General features: G+C 35.3%; 1 protein-coding gene across 3 annotated transcripts; it reads right to left on the minus strand.

The window, feature by feature from the left end:
• Nucleotides 1-2,765: 2,765 nt before the first annotated feature.
• UCHL5 (ubiquitin C-terminal hydrolase L5) lies at nt 2,766-20,843 on the minus strand. 3 transcript variants are annotated; one of them, XM_035895827.1, is made up of 10 exons: nt 20,778-20,843; nt 18,990-19,095; nt 11,065-11,190; nt 10,917-10,978; nt 10,709-10,839; nt 9,155-9,218; nt 7,964-8,066; nt 7,365-7,478; nt 5,343-5,441; nt 2,766-3,445 (listed from the first exon to the last, which is right to left on the minus strand). In XM_035895827.1, exons 1-10 carry the CDS (start codon nt 20,792-20,794, stop codon nt 3,401-3,403), a joined length of 867 nt encoding a protein of 288 aa, XP_035751720.1. In that variant the 5' UTR covers nt 20,795-20,843; the 3' UTR covers nt 2,766-3,400. The 3 variants fall into 3 exon arrangements, with proteins under 3 accessions (XP_035751720.1, XP_035751721.1, XP_035751722.1); XM_035895828.1 differs by lacking the exon at nt 20,778-20,843 and adding an exon at nt 15,327-15,410 and having other exon boundaries at nt 18,990-19,073; XM_035895829.1 differs by lacking the exons at nt 18,990-19,095; nt 20,778-20,843 and adding exons at nt 15,327-15,410; nt 16,432-16,565.
• Nucleotides 20,844-21,902: the final 1,059 nt, after the last annotated feature.

Here is a 21,902-nt window from a genome sequence, read left to right on the forward strand (position 1 = left end):
TCTGGAGTGACTCTGTTTTTACTGATTCCATTCAGATAAATTGTACAAACGTACCCATAGACTTCATATCCTCTGTTTTCTACCTCTACAGCATCACGAGAATAAATAAATCTGCTATTCGATCTGACATTTAAGAAGCTGATATGCATACGTACAGATAAGCATGACCATTTTCCATTCAATACTTGTTTATTAAAAATGATGTCACGAACTTTCAAGAAAACCCAGACAATCTCATTTGCACTACTAAACCAAAAGAGCCAGTAAAGAATTATTTCTGTAGAAGTTTTAGATGTTACAATTCAAATGGAAGAACTGCCAGTAACAGGTCATCTTTGTGACAAATGTAAACCACTGGCCTTGTACATGCCTACCAATTTTTATTTTTCAAAATCTCCCTGCCTCCTTCACAGAGCAAAAGACTGTGTCACCACTACCACAACCACCTGGATCTAATCTTTCCTCTAATACTTTGCTCTACTCAAGTTCATTCTATCTGACTTTTCTGTGACCAAAATAAATTTTATTTGGATTAATACATTGGGGAAAAGAAACATTTTTCTCTGAAGCAAACACTTAATGAGTCTAGTGGTATGTCTGGCTGCTTTCTTCTCACCCTCTCAGCCAAAAAACAGACTACTGCATTTTCATGTCTCTTTGGGCAGCTATTCACTCATAAATCAAAACACTGTTGAACATGCAAACTTGTATTTTAAATTCGTATCTGTATACCAAATTTGTATTTTAAAATAATTTATGTACAAAATATAAAATGTTACCCTGTGAAGGAAGAAACCAGGCTACAGCAGGATTCTTAAAAATTTAAGTACTATAAAACCACTGTAAGATCACACTGAACTTTTACATTGGGATTTTATGTTAACAAACTTTTAGCAAATGGGAGACACACTGACCTCTTTTGTGCAACAGGAAGCAGCAGAATTCTTCAGAAACTGAGCTTACCGATTATTCTCATTATACCCAAATTTCAGTTCTGACAGCTACGCCACACCATGTCTATACCAGCAGAAAGCAGTAGCCCTTGAAATAAATCAGAACACAAACCTTTCACCATTCTATATACTGCAAAATACAGTACCTTAAAACTGTAAAATGGATTAAGGCCCAAATCTCTATTCCGATTTTTTTGGCACCTTTAACTTGGTAATTCATCAACTGCATATACAGCTTTACATTCATGTGATACTGTCCTAAAAGTAGGCAACATACAAATAATTGCCTTTAAAACCAAGATACATATTATGAAAAGTGGTTTTACAAACTTGGTGAAAATGGTCAAAAATTAGCATATAGTTTTTGATCAGAAAAAAAAGATTCCATAATACAACAAACCACTAATTTTGAGTTGTTCTACTTCTGCATTAAATACCCTTTTTAAAAAAAAAAAAACAAAAACAAAAACATTTTTTACTCACACATTGGACTAACAACTTTTTCAAAAATTTGATTTTACATCCATCCTCTTTTTTTCATTCCACAAATCCAGAAAGTTTGCTTGTAATAAAAGTTATTCTAATTTCAAAAAAAATTACTATTAAAATTTTTTTTACAGTTGCAAAAGTAATGTGCTGCTTTAGCAAAATTCCTTTTCCTCCTGTACATGCCCAAGCATGAAAATAAAAGAAGAATGGAACAATTTCAGTAGAATTTAAGTTGACATCTATTATGGAGTAGGAAAGTTTTATTGTAGAAATTATCAAAATTCTCCAGGAATGTCAGGGTGCCACTGGAATCATCAGGCTGCCACTTAAAAAGGCAGACAAATCTTTTCAACAGGTTGAAATCGAGTTCACGGTATAATATTAAGATCAGAAAAGCCTCTTAAAGAGAGTCTTTCCCTTCCCCTAAACAATCCTGCTGCAATGAATTACTCAAGTACTCTCACACAGTTTATGTTCTCATCAACCTGATGAATTTTGTACAAAACACAGACATGGATCTCATGTTCTTTTCTGAAAGAGATCTTACCCTTTCAGCCATGGCAATGACTTGAGTGGATCCTTTCAGCAGCTGGAGAGCACAGTACGTGTTTTACTTCTTCAGACAAAATTTTATCCTGTCAATATACATGCAATATATATGAAGCACCAACAGATAACAGAATTTGTTTCATATTGGGGTTTCAAAAAACTCTAAATAAAGTATAGTCTAATCATACAAGCCTACAAGACCAAAGGACCTCACAGTTCAGTGAAGTATGCCTCCAGGCAAAATAAAAGAAACAAACATCTTTTACTGGTTTTAAATGTCTTCCAAACTATCTAAGTTCTCTTGCTTGTTTTTCTTCCCATTTCTTGTCAGAGTCTTTTAGGAAGCAACTGGAAGTTTTTTTTAAACAAATTTATATGCACTAGACACTAACAGTGTTTCAGTAATTCAAATATTGTGTTTCGTTACAATGGCCTGCTACTATCCTTACCAAAGGAATTTGCCTATTCATAGTTCACATAGAAGCAGCGCTAAGAATGTAGGCCACCACATGAGCTCCACTCCACAGACATTCCCTTTGGTCCATGGAAGGCAATTCAAGCATCTTACATCACAACGTTGTTATCAACAAGAATCTTCCATACATGTGTTTTCTTATATCAAGTTACCTCTCAAGTTCAATTGTAAGGCATCATTTTAAAGACTTAAATTTAATATACTCTAGAGCAGTACCACCTTATATCCAAGAACATTAACTCCCCAAAACAACAGTGCCCCTTCTAACCCAAATTTAGAATGCACATACTCATAGTCACAAGGCTGATGACCTCCAATACATATCCTAACCATCTTATCCAACAATAAAACACCACAAAAGAAAGTTTGCCAAAATAAAAATGGGAATATTTATTATCTTTTCTACTAAAGCAATGCAGATCTTTTGAGATTATACATTGGTCTTTGCAAATGTTTCTACAGCTAAATTCATACTTTTCAATTTTGTAAAAAAATTAGACACATACTTCATAAAAACAAAGACACAGGGTATGTCACTGAACACTTGGATAGTATTATAATTGTTAGTAGGGATGAGCAAAGAAAGCTCATGCTTATACTTAAATTCTGGCATTTGTATCATTATCATATAATCAAGTGGACAAAATGGGTACATTTTCCTTGCACATTTTTAGGTCCACTTCCCAAGCTTTCAGAAATCAGATAGACTGTTAAATACTGAATTTGACCAAGAGAACCTAAACATTGCTTAGCAGTACTACATGCACAAGATGCAGGGGAAGGAAGAAAATTAGACCCGTGCATACAGTACAAGACAAACTTTTACAATTGCCAAACGTGCGCCGGACAAAATTTAAAGTTTATGAAAATTTTATTTGTTTTCATGAAAATAGTTTCAGAAGCACATAATTGTATGTATTTTGCAAAGTCATCTTCACTTGGCCTCCTGAACTTTCTTGGCATTCTGTTTTTCTTTCGCCTAGAAAACAGAGGGAGATGATGTTAAGTTCTGGTATGACAAAGATCTTTTTGGAGCTTTGAATGACTACTCATTACATTTTTGAACACTCAACAAAATATGCTGTAGAAACAGACATTCTGAATGCAAATTTAGATCCTTCCGAAGTATCCTACTACTATTTTACTAGGTTTATATATAAAGTCTTCTAAGAATATGTGTTGGTTTAAATATATAATAAAAAAGAAATTATAAGATTAGGTAACTTCCATAGGGGAAAAGGAGAGGTGAAAAAAAGCCTTATTTTTAATTTTAAAAATATAATTCAACTTTCATTTTTCATACCTCCATATTAATTTCATTTAACATAGAAATAACTCTTCTTAAAGAAACATTCTATGTCACAAGAAAACACTGCATTCAGATACTGATTATCACAAATTAAAACTCTGAAGCAACCGAGATCTTAGTTTTTTAGATCTTTCAAAAGAGCAGGGTGGAAAATAACCCGCAAGAGTTCCTACCAAGATATTTGTGAACAGATGTAAAACTTGTATCAATTGATAGATAGTTCAAACTGACAGGGAACTAGCATTTTCTTCCTTATGAATTTAATGAAAAAAGATTAGGCAAGAAGAAGGAACAATTCAGATGCAATACTAGCCATCCATCTGTCAAAACATTTCTTCACTCTGAATCAGACTTCTGCTTGTTACGACTTACTACTGAACAGAACTGGATCTAGTTCAGTGACTTCGAATTAAGATTTGTTATCAGCAGCTGCTTGGGTCCACTCAAAATTTACTTGCAAAAGAAGCCTGATGGTGTTATAAATAATTCCTTTTAGCATGAAACTGGATTAAAACTCCACAAGTTAACCCAAAGAAGGAAAAGATTAAAAACTGAATCCAAAAGTTACTATCTTATGAAGTACTGGCCTGCAAACATACTCTCCTAAGTAAATTCAGCTAAATAATGTACTCGTTAAATAATATTCAGTTCTTTTTTCATTATAATAATATAGAGATCTTTTTTCAGTGTGAGTTTGAAATTAGGGATGCTGTCTATGGCACATGAGTAGATATGCAAGCCAGCACTGATCCTACTACAATTCAAGTACTTGACTAGCCATACAGTTTAATAACCTTATCAAAATGACAGACATGCTTTAATAAACAAGCCTGAATACAAACCTTAATAGTAAATCAATTTTAATAGCTAGACACCTTAAAAAGGGGAAAACAATGACTCAGTAAATCGGTGTAAGAACAGAGAAAAATGAAGAGAACCAATTTCAAGCTACCCAAATTACCAGAACCTCTGGGCAAAGGTTGCCACCTAGTGTTGGCAGCCAGATAAATCAACAAAACTTGAGCATTAAGTCCAGGTTGGCAAAAGGGATCGATACACATCTGTGTATGCATACATTTAAGTAATCTTCAATTCAAAAAGGGATGTCAAGATAGTATGGGGAACTCTACCACATACTAACTGGAGCTACACATCACGTTTTTAATAGGATTTTTAATTTCCTGTGTAGAAAAGCCCAAATCGTGTCTTTTGTATTGTAGCATCTTACGCCCTGTAATGTGATTGTTTAGCTGATATTGAATTGCCTCTTCCTATATCACCATTAGAAAAATTTGTTGAGGTTATCAAAGGGTAGACAGTTTGCCTTTGCATAATAGTACAGAGTTGGTGGTCCCACAATCTCCCTTCTCCATTGGAATTATGCCTCTTGAGAACTGGAAGGGGCTATCAGGTAAACTAACAATATACTTGAATGTAGCAGTTTAAATAAACAAACCCATGCCATTTATGCTTCCAAGGTATTTGACTGCATTTTTAATTTTAAGTAGAAGGTATGAAGAATTATAGTAATACATGGTTTCTTAAAAGTCAGCTAGGAAATACTCACTTTTTCTACTAATGGTATTAACTGTTGGTGCTCTGCTAGAGTCTTTAATAATTCCATGATGAAAGGCAAGTAGTTATGTTTTCTTCTAATATTTTCGATCTAAAAATAAAAGCATGAACAGAATTATTATATGGCTAAATGGGGATTTTTCCCATGCCCATCATTGTGTCCCGCCTCCCGCCCCCAAGAGCTGGAGTTCTTTTTTAAATTTCAACCAGCTAAAAAATACAAGTTAGAAGCAACAGTGAGAAAGTATATGCCAGATGAATTTACTCTTTAAGGCACAAATTCTCCTTATGGTCTTTTGTCATACTAGCTGAAACCCCCTCAGTGATTAAGTAGGTTATGTGGCTTAGCCACTGCTGTAACACTGACATGTACTGTTATCTAAACTACTCACTTTTTTTTTTCCTCAACTTAAATTGCACTTCAACCTATGTATTTTTACAGTCCCTTGCATAGTTGTGGCCTCAGCCTAGGCTGAAGACTTCAACATCTCTGTAATGCAAAAGCATAACTATTTTTGTTATACTAAACACTTTGCAGCTTCTACAATGGTTCAATCCTTCAGAAAGGTAGGAGACCGATTGGTTTTTCAGCTGAGAGGAATGACCTCCATAGACTCCAAGTAGATACATAAAAATGAGTGGACTTTGAAGCAGTTTCCACAATATTTCCACATACAATTAGGAGATTTAAGCTTTTTTGTCCCCCAATTTCAGTTGTTTGCTTTATTCTCATGCTTGGTAAAACACATGCTTTGGGGGCAGATGTGTGTGTTTGGCTTTTTGGTTATGTTTCGTTTAATAGTTTCTGGAATCGCATCCTGATGCTGTGGAATAGAATGTAGTGACACTGCTTTAGAGATAGGTAACAGTAACACTTTACAACTTAATGCAAGTACTGTAGAAATATATTTGAAATTATCATTAGAATTACTGGTCTTGGTCTACGCCTTCTAGAAACTAGTGAAAACTTTTCTTTCATTTCTTTATCCTTGATATATATAACTTATTTTAAAACTTATTTTTAAACTAGTCACTTCCTATACCCCTCACAAAAATAGGTTAAGGGATTTAAAAAAAAAAAAAAAAAAAAAAGAAAAAACTTTGGCCAGCCAGCTTTTTTCCCCCCTTTAAAACATTCCTTTAAAAACATTAGGGAATTACCAAAAAGTTGCAAATGATGATCTCAGAGAAACTTTCCCACACCTCATTTTTATTAACACCACATGTCATTTCAAAGACTAATATGCTTTCAGTGCACAGACAAAGTACTTATTCGGGAAAATGCAGAACATTCCAATGATGTCTTCACTGCTTCCCACAGAGGAAAAGACAGCAGGTAAACTATAACAAAAGAACAATTCAAATACCCTATGAAAGCTTCTTCACTAAAAGCTATGCAAGTACCTATACGTCAGATTAGGAGATATATGTGCACAGAATGAATCTGTATACAAAGTTCACAGAATCTCCTGATTAGCCTTTGTTATCAACTGATGCATCAAGTTTCTTCATTACAGACAATGAGAGCTGGAAGAGCTTATACAAATGCTCTGCAGAAAAAAGTTATGACTAAACGTCAAAAGTCCTTCTAGTAAAAACAATCAAAAAATCCTACTTAGTAAGAGAGGCCACTGTTACATACAGTAGTGTAGTTAGCGACTCCAGGAAGAAAAGGCTGATCAGCCTTCTGGGGCACATAGAGCAATTTCCCTGTAGGAGTTCTAGAACTCACTGTGCTTAAAATATATTTTAAGGTGAGACAGTGAGAGAAAGTGGCAAAACAAAGGGAGCTACAGAGACCATTACAAACTGACTTGTAAGCCTTACGCTAAAAGGAAGCAAACTGGTAATTAACCTGTAAATTCACGAATGCAACATGAATTTACATAACATTTTCTTTCCAGTACCCATCCAATTCCTTCAGATTAATTGCAACAGCCTCCCATAGACATAAAAGCTGTTTTTTTCTTACAGCTTTCCCAGTAGTTTCATCAGAAAAGCAAAGGCTACATACCTTATATCTTTTCAATTTTTGGTTCTCTTCTTCAATTAACATCTGGTATTTTGCAACTTCTGATTGTATAGAACTTAACATATTACTACTTTGATCTGTATCCATAGGCTCCTCCTTCCACAAAACAGAAAGAGTGAAATGGATGATGTTACTACATTTTTAATTTTTTTATTGATTTAATTTTTTAAATTAAAATAAGGCTTGTCTTAAGAGTATTTTTATCACAGAAAGATTTGGTTTTGCTTACAGCTTTAGGAACATTCAAGGAATTTCCACAGTTAGTTATAAGCAGAGTAGCTCAGGTACTAGGAAAAGGACAGTTCCACTATGACAGCAAATTAATGAAGACAGAGACCAGACCCACAATGACATGGTCATACTGTACTGAGTGCTCAAATACACTCACTCAGAACTAACTGGAGCTGCATCAGTGTATCCACACAGCACTGCACTGTGCTGGACAGATATGTAGTAATCCTTTCCTGTTTTTTTTTAGTGATACTCTGTTCGGAGCAAGGAAATAGGGAGGTGAATAATAAAGCAAAGAAACAGAACCATTAACAGAGAACTACTCCAGTAACTTAAATACCATGGCCTACCTCTGCAAGTTGCTGCTGCAGTTCTGCAATCCTCTGCTCATATATCATCTTTCTGTCAGATACAATAGCCATCAAGTTAAACCTTATCTCACCTTCACTGTATCTAAATGAGGAACAAACAAAAAAAAAAGCCAAACTAAAAAACAAGCTCTCAAAATTAGTCATTAACATGAGAACTCAAAAACCTCCTCCATGATTTCATTATAAGGGAATGTATTCTGTGGAAAAAAAAAAAAACTAAATGGATCTATTAAATTAAGTTGTGCTACAGATCCAATCTTGCCATGAAATAAAATCAGACCTTGGATGAGCACTACACAGTATGTAACTCCTAATAACTTCCTCTCCCAAGATATTACTATGCCTGTCTGCGGTCAAAAAAATAAATATTGAAACTGTCCAAAAGAGAGAACAAAACATGATATAGTTGACAATAAAACTTGCATAAGACTGCTGCACACAATACCTTTTACTTTCTCATTACTTGTTAGAAAAAATAGGAGACTTCCCACATTGTGAAAAGTACATTCCACAATTGGACTAGCAGGCCTTTCAGAGTTTAAATTCTCCAAACACCATTTGGTAGTAATGATTTGTTTATAAAAAAAAAAATCTTCAAGTAAAAGACTTTGGAAATTATTTTCTAAAAATGGCATGATACCAACTTTATTTCTAACACACTTGGGGCTGCAGTTTGGGGTCAGAGTTAAGAAGTAGGAGAACTTTTATAGTATGTTTTTCTAGCTTGAATATCTAAACCAAACCACACACCTAAGGAGAACTTGTTGCCTGTACAGATATATATCAGCTGTACAGATATAATTAAAAATACCAGATAATAATTATAAGTGCGCACCCAAACTTTATGGTAATGGCACTCAATTTTCACTCTCAAAGACCCACAGCTGTCTAATAGAGTTAATGATCTTGCTCTTTGTTTTTCAGAGTAGTAGTAGGATCTCTCTTCACTACATAGATACCTACTTTGATTAATCATACAGGAACACAGCATATTTGAAACTTATCTATCATCACATTTGGCTGAAGTCACAGTGATATGCACATAAAAATGATGCATAAGCGTCATTCCTTAGAAATTCAGTTGAAAGCCTCTCATTGAAGGAAATTAAGAATAAGGAATTTTTAAACTTATATAAGGTGCTCTATTTTAAAAGCATCATGACCATTTACTTTTGTATACGTTTCTCTATGACAGGCCGTACAGCACTTATCCAGTCATCTTGATTACATGCACCTAGAAAAAACACAAAGAAAAAATTAATCTTCTTTGCAAAATCTATTGCAAATTCAAGACTTGTGTAATTCAGGCTTATACAGCAACTTCAAAGTATGTATCAAGCTTTTCCTTGGCAACTGCAGTCTCAAATTAATCAGGTGATTTCTTAGGAGGTGGAAGACATTTTTTAATAACAACTTTTAGATAATGTACTGACCAAAGCAATGGAGCAAAACTAAATTTTAAGGGTACAGGCATCTAATGTTTATTTTGCTGATAACAAGAAACAATGGGTGGGGAGAGGGAAGTATGTTATGTAAGATTTTTATGACACAAAAGAAATTAGTTGGTAGGACAATATAGAAGTAGACAGAAAAAGTATGGCTAGTTACAGCTGTTCCATTTAGACAAAATAAAGAGTCAATAGTATGTAGATGCAATACAAAGTTAAAAAGTCAGATGCAGAAAAAAAATAAAGGGATATAATGATAGATAACTTCATTTTAAGTTAAATAAGAAAATAACTAAAAGTAATTTTTTCAGTTGATAATGCCTCTTTAACAATTCCAAGGCCTTAATGCAAATGAAGAGACTTATGATCCTGTGACCATAAAAGTTGTGTTACTGGCAGGCCTACTCAGTCTGCAGACCTACAGTAGAGTCTCTCTAGCCAGACTAAAGATGAGATTTAGCAACAAGCCATTATTCAGCCTAAAAATAAATACAACTGTCAAGAAAACTGGGAAAACACTCTGGAAATGGAGTGTGGAACATATTGAGATTATATCAGACTCAAAGAAAGTGCAGACACATGATAGGCACTGTGGAGCTTTTCAAGACACAAGATGGCACGCATACTGCAAGTTAAGAAAGATTACAAGACACAAACCAGGAACAAGTCTTGCAGAGAATAAAACTATGCTAAAAGTAGCTATTCTTTTTTAAACCATTAGGAAAATATTTGCTATCTAAGGAAAAGGGCAGTGTGTAAACACCAGCCACATAACATATAAAAAGTGTATGGAGTCAGCTGTATACATGCTCCCACGGAAGAAACAAGTGACAAAATAACAGACAGTTTATTGTCAACCTGGGGGAAAAAAAAAAGCTTTGAAAACATGACATGGAAATTGTCTTGGGTGACAATACCACAAAAAGGAAGACGCAGGGAAAAAAATATTAGCAAAAGGAACTGCATGCTATCAGTAAGGAAAGCCAAAAAGATTACATACTTTTACCAGGTTTTGTTAGAGATAGCTCAGAACAATAACGTATTTCCATAGGTAAGGAGAGCAAATATCCACAGGAAGTGGGTTATGTAAACTTCTCTCTTACAATAAAACTATGAAAATACTAGAAGCCCATTGGATTGCCTGCTCAGATATTGCCTGTTAAAGATACGCTTTATTTTAATAAATAACTTGGTTTGATCCTGTAACATGCAACCAATTTGTTGCAATAAGCTACTGTTAAAATGAATGATCTTCAGAAAAAACATAAAATATTACCTAAATCAATTGGTCCTTCCCTTAAGCCATCTAGTTCGTATAGCCGTCCATTAACAGGAACATAGCTTACAAAGTGAAACGCATCTTCTTCTTTTGCTGAAGACTTTGCATCAAATTCAAACATCTGTTGTCTGCAAAGAAAATTTTAAAAAATCTGATATGAAAAAGAATTTGCTCAAATTTTGCCTAGATTTAAAACATGTCTTACCTGGCAAAACTGTTGTGAACTTGCCGAATTACTTCCGAGTTGCTTAGTGCCAAACCTTTCATCTGAAAGGAAGTAATAAAATTAAGTTGTAAGCCAATGCAGATATAACGCAACAATACTTAACATACAGAAAATAGTAGGCACTTACCGCAGCATCAAAACTTTGTGAAAATTCTTTAAATTCTGACAAAGTCTCTCCTAGATGGATATCTTGATGAGCACAATTTAATAGCACACTTACTATGGCTTGAGTAGCACAAGCATTATTAATTACCTAGAAAAGAAGTGTTGAGAATTTGTTCAGTACTGGTAATAAAACTTAAATTTAAGATGGGCAACATTTTTCATTACAAAAACACACTTTCTATGCTGATTCACATTAGAGCTTCACTCTAAAACAGGCAGCAAATCTAGTCTGAGTAGCCACAGAAAAGCCTTTGCTGTAGGAGACTAGTAAAATCAATGCTGATGGCTGTCATACAAGTCATTGACAAAACTGGTATTTCATACCTCCACTTAGAAATACTGTCATTCTGCTGCCTCACCACCTCCTTAAAGTGATTAATAAAGGACTCAGAAGAAATACAGGAACCCTCTAATCTCAGTGGAAAAACAAATAAAGTACTATTCAAAGCAAGCTGCCCAAATCACATTACTATTTCTATGGTCTTAAAAAAAAAAAGCCAATTCTCCCAAAGAGAATGTCCTTCAAATAATCAGAATCCCTACCAGTAGGAGCGCAAAAAAAAGAAAAAATTTGAGACAACAAAGCACATCAGGGTATCTAGAATTTTTATAAAAAGGTTGCATTGGACAAAAACTTTCAAATACCCTAGGGATAAACTAATAAAATTTAGAGGTGTTCCAAGGTGTAAAGATTTTTTTAAAGATGGTTTGCTGAATAATAAGGCAGATGAAATTTTAGTTTTTTTGCTTGTTTCTGAATTTACAATATGTATCTATCCTTTTCAACCTAACATTTAAGTTACTAGCTTGTGTGACACTGTTCATAGACTTAAGCATTAAATGTTCCATTTTTAGAAAATATAAACAAACCCCTTCATATTATATCCATGTCTTTAATGTTGCTTAGTAATACCCAAACTACAGTATTTAAAGAGAGACTACAGAGATTATTAAATATAATCTGAGATTTAATTAAAAGCACAGTAATCAAATGGTATACAGCCATAATACAAGAATTCAGTTTTTTACCAGTGAGCTATAGGCTAGAAAAAATAATGTATCTTCAGTCTGTGAGACTATCTTGCAAAAGAAAACACTACTTAAACCTTAGGACTTGGAGAGAGGATGTTGACTTTGTATTAAAAAATATGAAAATTAGTTCAGGGCTGTGAATGCGAAACCACTTCCAACAAGAAAGAAGGCAAAAAAAATAAGAAAAAACAACCAATCTGTTTTAAAATCAAAGCTATTCCCTAACAAAGGAAAACCTACTATGTTAATACTATAAACCACATCATATATTCATTTTCCATATTTCAGGGTGTTTTCAGTTCACATTATGTCTTTACAGTGCAGATGCTAAAAGAAAAGAAATAATAAAGAAAATACAATCTAGTTGACTTAAACGGGTACAGTGCAGATGCTAAAAGAAAAGAAATAAAGAAAATACAATCTAGTTGACTTAAACGGTAATCGAGAGCACCAGCTACCCACACAGAACAGGTTACATCAACTGAAACAAATTAAACAAACTGCAGTTACACAAGCTAAACACTAGAGTTCACACAATTACAAAATAAAGGACATAGAAGGAAAAACCATCAAGGGCAGTGAAATAATGCATAGCAGCAGAAAAAATAAAAACCACAGACTACTATAATGACATAGTTTGAGAGAATTAATACTATAACATAGGAAAACGAACGAAGAAATAAAGATTCTCTGAGATACAACTAGAGAAAGGTATCAGAGACAGCTGTAAAATACTAGGATGAAAGCCGAAAGATCCTAGGTGGATTAGAGTGAGCTAACCTGAAGCAGTGGTTACAAACATTGTGATTAAGCTAACAGAGAAAGGAGTAAGAAGGTAGAGACACCTGTGTTAAAGAACTATTAGAACAGTGCTACCACAGTGAAGGGAGGATCGCTACAGCAAACTGCACTTGTTAAATGGTAACTAATACAGGACATTATAGGGAGAGACAGCACTAAGTGGTAACTATTTTTACTGAAAAATCAAGATGGAACGATCAGTTGCTCTGGCAGACCACTGACCCAATAATGGCCTCAAAAAAGGGAAGAGAGATTTTGTGCCTAGAGGCAAGATCAACACAGAAACTGTGGTGGACCAGCTGGATACAGTGGCTTTAAACAACAGCAAAAATAGGAGGAAAAATTAAATTTGGCAGGCAATTTGCAGTCTTGTCAAACATTTTCCTTTCAGCATAAATATATTTTTGTATTCCAACTACAGTATGAGAAGAGTCTGTTTAAGTATATAAGGACTAAGTTAAACAATCATGTCCTACTGCTGGAAAGAATACGCAACAGGTGCAGATCTCAGACCAGTGGTCCCCAGCTGTTGAAGCAGAAATATATTACAGAACTAGAAATACTCTTCAGAAAGTGAGAGGCGGAAGGTAAGGAAAATGCAGCAAGAATAGCCCTGTAGCAGAGGAACAGAAGCAAGTGCAGGTGGTGTGCATAAAAAGACAGTGTGTTCCTGGATCTAGATGACATGAGAGAACTACTAAGATGGCAGAAGGAGGTACCTAGCTACTGGTAGTTCATGGGTAAGGCGAAGAGCAGAGAGCGAGGAGGTGGTGACTGCAGTCCCAAATGCAGACAAGTGCAAGGTTTATTTGTCACACAGGCACAGCATCCTGTCAATGCACACAGCCAGTCCAGCACTGCTAAACAAAAAACTAGTGAGTCCTTCAAGAGAGAAATTGTTCAGGACATGCATCTACCCTCATTTCCAATGTATCTCTTACTTAAGGCATCTCAGCATTGGCAGAAAACATCTCCTGCATTTAGATAGCATGGTAATATATGCAGGTTGTCCCAGGAAGATTTTTATTTTGACCTGAGGAAACTTAAAGAGGTTTTCTGTATTTGTCCAGAAATCCCAACATTTGCCTGTATATTTCTGTCCAGGAAGTCCTGGTGAGATATTTGATTAACCAGTATTCAGGAATCCAACTTAAAGCAGATCCCCATATTTGAAATGTTTTCCTAGCAAAGCTACAAGGTGCAGTTAATATTTGAAAGAAAATAATATATTACAGATATATATGCACATTAGTGAGATGATCTCAAAAAACCTAAGATTGCCACATCAGCAACTGAAGCTTAGCTTAAAACAAACAAAGGAATCACTTGAATAGGCTACTCCAGCACACTCTTCAATTAAGATGCATAACTTCATAAGCATGCACCTTTCCCCCAGGATCCAGTCAGAGTTTATGGATCAACTTACGGCTGAAGCAATTTAAGTTCTTGACTCACATCCTCTATCTCATGGATTATGTATTTTGTTTTTCGAAAAGCTGTGGACAACCCTGTGCTGCAATTGGCAATATAACTGGCAAATCTCTGGGGTTCACTTACTAAGCATCCCAATGTCACAAAACAGTTGGCTTTACAAAGCTCAACGTGAAAAATTCAGCATGAGGACCAAGTTCTGAAACTTATTATTGTTTAAAAACCCTACATAATTTTATTTCTTTATTTTTATTCCTTTAGAATAAAGATATAATCTTTCTATAGTTACAGTCAATTACTGAAAATCTCTTTCAGACTTTGATTAGATGTGTTGCAAGTTCATTTTACTTCTTATAAATTATGGATTATCCCAAATTTAGCTTTAACGTGGATATCTGGTCAACCTTAATGTTACCAAACCTGAAAACGTCAAAAACGTTGAGTCTGAAGTCAACTCAAATATTGGAAATGTTAAAAAAAAATGCATATAATATGCTTCCATTAGTGGCACAAAATAACAAAACATTGGTCTTTAGTTATCTATTATTTGGAAGGTCCTCCTTTTGAAGGTACATAAGATTTTATTCCCAATTAATGAAGTTCATGTTTTATTATCACAATTGTAATGTTCTAGCACCACAATGCAGCATAAAATAAATACATGGCACAAAACAAAGGCATGATACTAATACTTCAGTAATAAAACCTGAAGAGGTTATTAAACTAAAAAATTTTAGTAGATAAGTCTGCAGCAATGGCACTCTTTTTTGTCAAGAGACACTTCCACTTCTGCAGTGATCAGCACAGAATACAGCTATTCAAAACAGTGCTGAAGATAGCTGAATACATCAAGTGGTACAATCGTGTAGCCCGTGTGTAAAAATAAAAGCAAGGGCCTACTTAAGCAACACAGAAATCAGGAAATTCAGAGTTAAGGCTGAAGTTGTATCCTTAACTCACCTCATTGTGCCTAGGTATCCTAGCTCAAAGGGTATGTAAGATCATCCAGAGTTCTGTGGTCCCAAATAGAGGACCAAATCATACCTAGGCATAACAGGGAGGCCAAATTTAACATGAGTGCACATAAAAGTGACCATTAAAAAAAAAATCCTTTAATATGCATGCATATTAGACAGACTTTAAAATCCAACCCCCCCAACATACTCATGATTTAACTTTGAGCAAGACTGTCATTTAGAATTCAACTACAACATAGCTGGATATGAGTAAAATGTGAGCATGCACAAGCTTATCAAGATTGTGTTTCCTAACGCAATTTTAAAGATGTTTTGCTAGACACAGTTTGAGAGCTGTAGCCTTTTACATCTAAGTGAAGTCATCCCCTCCCGCCAAATGAAACAACTTTTAAGATGGAACATATAATTAAAATCGAACAGAAACAGAAGATGCTGTAACAGCATCATTTATTTCCATACTAAATTGCTGTTACCTATTAACAGTTACTTAGTCTTGCTCATACAGGATTCATAACACCACTTTAAAACTTCTCTGCAGTAAAATGGATTGTATCAGATCTTTTTAGATGGTGACATTTAAAAGAAGAAAATGTATGGAAAAGGAAAGAGAGCCAAAGACTTGAGATTTTTAGGTCTCCAGTGTCATGTCAGTTTTGAAGACACAGATCAAAACCCCAATTATCTTACGTGTCATAAAAATTTTGCTAACCCAGAAAACAAAGCTATTTGTTCTGGGGTTCCAGCCTACAATTGAACATATGGTTATTTTACTCATCATTGTTGAAATTAAGGGGAAAAAAAAATAAAGTCTTGACATTTGAAAAAGATTTTTGAGAGATAACGAAATCCCATCCTCAAAGCCACCATAAAAATGGACTTCAAACATGCACAGAGAAAACAAAAAGGGCACACAAGCCCAACTGCATGATAGCTGGGAGGAATTGCTATTTTACAATAGAAATATTTCATATTAATGCTTGTCTTCCCATGTGCTCCTAGGTGACTCAGAAGGATTCACAGACTGCTGTTTCAAGAAACGCAGTAACCTCAGCACCACTATAAAGAAACTCCTGTTCTCTCTCACTTACCTGTGACCAGCTTTGGCCTGTACAGACTCACTGAACAAATGCATCTCATAATATGGCAGGAAACCAGCCCAGAAGATATGCAGGGAATCTACAGAAAACTGCTGGCTGATGAGCTGCACCGGCTCATGGAAGTTCAATGAGCAGCTGACCCATTGCAATGAGAGGAACAGAACCATGAAGTCGAAAGGAGACAAGCTGGGAAGATCAAGACATCCTGCTCTCATCATATAAGCCATTTGCTTGAGAAAACACCATCATTCCTCAAAAGACAGCTTGTCAAGTTGGATCTCCAACTAAGCCTAGCTTCCTCTAAACTCTCCTTCCTAAACTGGTATTACAAATCCCCCCAAAATATCAAAACCAGTTTCTTTCATTTATCTGTTGACTTTTAATTTTAATTTCCTTGTGACTATTTCACCAGTTGTTTAGTCACAATACCTCAGTCCAGGCAAAACTGAACTGACATGAAACACGAGCATACACACATGTCTACAAGAAAGGTTTTGATTTTGCTAAGCCACTGCACTTGACTAACAAACACTACTAAAACATGAAAAAGATATTTTAATTTTAAACTTTTTGCAAGTTACTTTTGAAGCATATATTCCATGCCAGCAAGTGGCACAACAAGGTACTACTATTTTAAAATACTGAACACTTCTAGAAATTGCTTCTCATGCTGAAATTAATGAATTCTTGGAGTCACTCCAGCACACCCTCCTTAAAGGCAACAAGTGAAGGAGGGGTAAGATTAGAAAGTTCCTACACCTCCACAAAGAAGTTTCAAGTTTTAGAAAACAGTAAAATATGAATGCTTCAAAGAAAGCTACAAAATAAAGAAGCCTTTTCATTGTTAGCCTTTAATTTTCTGGTTTTGTTAGCAAGGCTAACATTGTCCAAATTCTCTGATGTACCTTCTGCAATCCCAGCTTAAAGCTCAACATAACTCCTATTAGCTACTTGGTTTTAAATAGTGTTATGCTTCAAAAAGCGAAGTGGAGAAGAGAGGGGGGGGGGGAATCAAAAGTAGTAGAGCAAGCAGTCAAATGCTTTGAAACTTTTCAGCATCCACAGGAACAGCAATTCTGGGAGAACCTCATCTGCTCATAGGAAACAAGAAAGATTAAATCCCTTGAATGAGTGCACATCTCCCTTCATCTTAAAAAAACCTCTCTAGACTCATATCAGTAGTTTCCTCCTGCCACATAACTACCCCTTGAGAGTTATATCAAGGATTTTCCCTGAGGCTCTTTGCATCGAGGTTATTTTGTAGCTACAGCCTACTGATCACTAATAATATGTCTGATTAGGTAGAAATCACAACCTAAATCAGTGTCTATCAGACCTGTCAACCTACAAAGACATGGGGCAAAGTACTGCTGATCATTATCGTAAGAATGGTGGGCACTGCTTGGCAGGACTCAATAGCTGCAGCAGTGGAAGAATGAAGAAAACAGTATTAAAAAAGACCAAGGAATAAAGTCATCCATGATAGCATGAAACAGTAAGGTGATTATAAAAGAAAGAAAGAAATTAAAGATGATTATCTGCACGACAGAAGCACATGTACAGAGTAACCAGGAGAGCTATAGATAAACGTAATGTTTCCATTGTTTTCCCTGTTTTTATACTTTTAGCTAAAAGTGCGTGGAGACTTCTTTAAATCCTGAAATTTACATACAAAACACTTCTAGTTTGTGGAAAAAAAAAACCCAAAAACCCTACCCCAAAGAAAACCAAAAGCAACAACCAGTCTACATGTCAGTCTTCATAGAAAGCCTAATAATTTGCCCTTTGATACGAATGCTTTGTGAATAACACATGTAGGGTGACACTTCTTGTTTGGACTGTTACATTTATCACTGTTTGAGAAGCAGATCTTGAAAAAAAGAGCGAAAAACATTTATTAAATACTCCTACTTTCATTCTGGTTACTTTGTCTTGCTTTTCTTGCTTGCAAACAATATGCACAGCAGCCTGTCAAAGCTAACAGAAAATATCAGTACTATTTGGTATTTAATAAAACACAATGGATTACATTAGCAAAAACATTTTCCCTGTTACTTCTAATTTAAACTCATTTTTCTATTTAAATATCTAAAACTTTCATGCCAAAATAGCTTGCAAACTCTTACAGGAAAGTATTATCCTAGAATTATACTGCCCTGGCTGCAGAGCAGAGAAACACAAGAAATAAAAACTGGACCAAAATAAACATTTCTTCATAGGATTTGTTGAAAGTGGTTTCAAAACAATAATTTGCTCATTCTGCTGAGAAAACAACTAATTCTTCATTGCACAGAAGAGTGAGATACTCTTATAGGAGAGGGCTGACAAATATATAAGAGCTTTACTCTTCCATACTGGGTATTTTTCTCTGACTTGACAGATCAATCTGATTTGCTTTGTCAATCATCTTTTAATACTCTTATGGAATTTGTTAAAGTTATTTCACCTTGTAAAATGTTAACTTTTGTGTACATATTGACAAAAAGATTTTTCAGTATTAAAAGCTATGTTTCATGACATATCTAAGAAAAAAACTGAACTTGCCATACCTGTTTAGCAAAAAATATTGTATCCAGTCTGGAATCCTGAACAACAGAACCTGCTGGTTCCTCTCCAGGCTGCCACTTGAAGAGGAAAATAAGCCCATGTACTGGCCTAAAAAATAAAATTGATAGGAAAAAAGATCACCTGTACTGATGAAAAATATCAAAGCCAGAAATCTCTACTATAATCTAACTGTATGCTGGCACAGTAATTTTCTTAATTATTTCTTTCTAAACATAGGGAACTTGCACTGAAATTTTCAGATGTGGTCTTTCAATTAGGCAGAACATCAGGCTTCTTTCCATATATGCTAAATAATCCCAATCTGAATTAGCATTTAGTCAGTAATTTTCATAAATTAGGACCAGTTTTCCTGGTTACTGTAACTACTACAGTTGCACAACACTCATTTGAATTTGTTAGTGATAAACAGCTATCAAAACATTTGTCAGTAATATATAAGAGCTGGAACTAAAGTTTTGGCAATCTTTTTAGGCATAAATGAAATATTCTAAGAGGAGCGCTTGTGAAACTTAATGCTTTGAGTTACGTCTCTGAGAAGTAAGAGAAATCCAATTGTCTCCTCTACTAAAATTGTGTTGTGCTTTTCTTGCATAGTAAATAGCTTTTATTGCATGTTGCACTGTATTTAGTATTCCCATGGAACAAAAAATGGAAACAATTCTTACAAAATCTACAGCTACATTAAAGCAAAAACTTACTCATTGTATCGCGCTGACTTTAAGGTCATCGCCACAAAGATGCCATAAAAGGTTTATCTACAAAAGGTAAACATACTACTGTACTGCATAAGAAACTTTTCCTAAGCTCTGACCAGAAGTCAGAGATGTCTTTTTAAACAGTGGGTCCACTGAGGGAATTTGGAAAATGCTATGTGTTATACTTTAACTCCTAGTGTTTCAGTTAAAATATTGTACACGTGCGTGGGAAGGAAGGAAGCCGGCCATCGCTCAAGCCTAGACATATATACATCTGACCGCACAAGCAAGCAAAGCTGTTGCTTTATGAACAAAACAGGTCATGTTCTGATGAAATATCATATGAAGTACGTAGTGCAGGGAGCAAATAAACCACTTCTCAAGTAGCATTTCTGCCATTCAGGTATCACTTGTCAAGTATCTTCAGTCAGACAAAAATTCTAGAACTGTATCTTTTGTACCAATTGCTACATCTTCTGAAAGATTAATTATACAAGCGTACGATACCCACACAGGAACAGAGTATGGTCTGAGTTAAATGACATTTTCCTCTTAGAATCTTGTATGTGAACACAGATTACATTTAATGCATCACGGACAAAATGGTAAAAGAATTAATATTGCCTAATGAGGACAGAACTGTTCCATATGGTATCAGTCACTGTCAGTTATAACAAGTCTATTTGCCTTCACATACATATGGAAGTGGTTCTGCAGGAAAAACAAGTTACAAAAATACGTAAGTACAGTAAATTAATTTATTTAAGGTAACAGATGCAACATCACGTATGCGAGGAAGAAGGGAGACAAAGCAAGGAACATAAGTTTGTCAAATGATATAATGCAAGCCAATGACAAAATCACTAGAAATCTATTATCGCATTCCAGCTGCTATTAGCATCTCTTTCCAACACCAGAAAAGTTAGGTTAATTACCAAGGCATTAATAAAAAATAATTTAATTGCCAGGTATTCAATTAAATAAAAATCCTAATGAACTTCTGTGGAAAAGGAAGAAAAAACCCACCCCAACATAAAAACCAAATAAAAAAAGGCCACTAAAAAAGAAAATCACCTGAGTTTAGTACACATCCCTTCAGCAATTTCAGACAAATGTGAATAAAACCCACGCAGATTAGAAAAGTGCCTTACTTCAATTTTTCAAAGTTCTCTGGTTCCAAACTCCATATTTCTTCAACTTGTGCTCCTCTACAACCTGAAATAAGGAAAGATGATACAGGTTTCTTCAACTACCCCACTTAAAAGGGACGCAGCCAGTAAAGACAGACACATGGAAGAACTATGGTAACATTTACAACTTGTATGTTCAGGTCATGGAAAAGTCTATTTACAGGCTTTAACGCATCTTCATTAACAAACCAAAGCAAGCAAACAAGACAGGTTGAGAGAAATTATTTCAGGAATTTCTCCTGGGTATGATGATGTTGTCTTTATAACACAGCTGCATTTAAAAAGAGAAGCAGAGGAGATTAACATATCTTTGGTCACACCATGTTCTTTGCTCAACTGAAAAAACCCCTGTTTTTAAAGACATTGTGAGCTAGTCCAAAGCAGAACATAAAACATCTATCTCCAGCAAAAGACGCACGGTAGTAGACTGAAAATACTGTAAATAAGACGCTCAAGCAAGACGGTTGCATAAGACAGAGCCCCAAAAGTTCAAATACTTAGTAGGTGGAAGATTAATCTATTAGCTAAATAGAAGCACAAAAGTAGAAGCATGCCTGGACTTTGCTTCTTTGGAAAAAGACATGACAGAAATTCTAAATCAACAGAACCTAGCATAAAATCATTTTGCTTCTTTGGCCAAAATCCTGTGTAGACTTCTGTTGTTATAACCACATAATCACAGTATTGCCAAAGACATTAAATGCAATTCCATATAAAATTTAGTATTCTAAAAGACAAAGCAGCCCCTTGCAGGCTACCCAGCCTACTGCCAAGTACCACAGCTCAGCTTGGTCACAGCTCTGTCCCGTAACGCCTCCTATCCTGGAGGAGAGAGTAACTGAGTCTGCTGGCAGATGACCTGAACACGCATATAGCCCTGTGCAAAGGCGGGTATTCTCCCCTACACGGCATGTGCTTATCAAGCTCTCTAGCGGGCATGGAGGGGCACGGAGGGGCAACACTGCACAGCCCACCCTGCGACTGAGCACCCACCGCCCTGAAGCCGGGA

The sequence above is a fragment of the Egretta garzetta genome, unplaced genomic scaffold, assembly GCF_000687185.1.
Source record: "Egretta garzetta isolate BGI_Z169 unplaced genomic scaffold, ASM68718v1 scaffold86, whole genome shotgun sequence".
Classification (NCBI taxonomy): domain Eukaryota; kingdom Metazoa; phylum Chordata; class Aves; order Pelecaniformes; family Ardeidae; genus Egretta; species Egretta garzetta.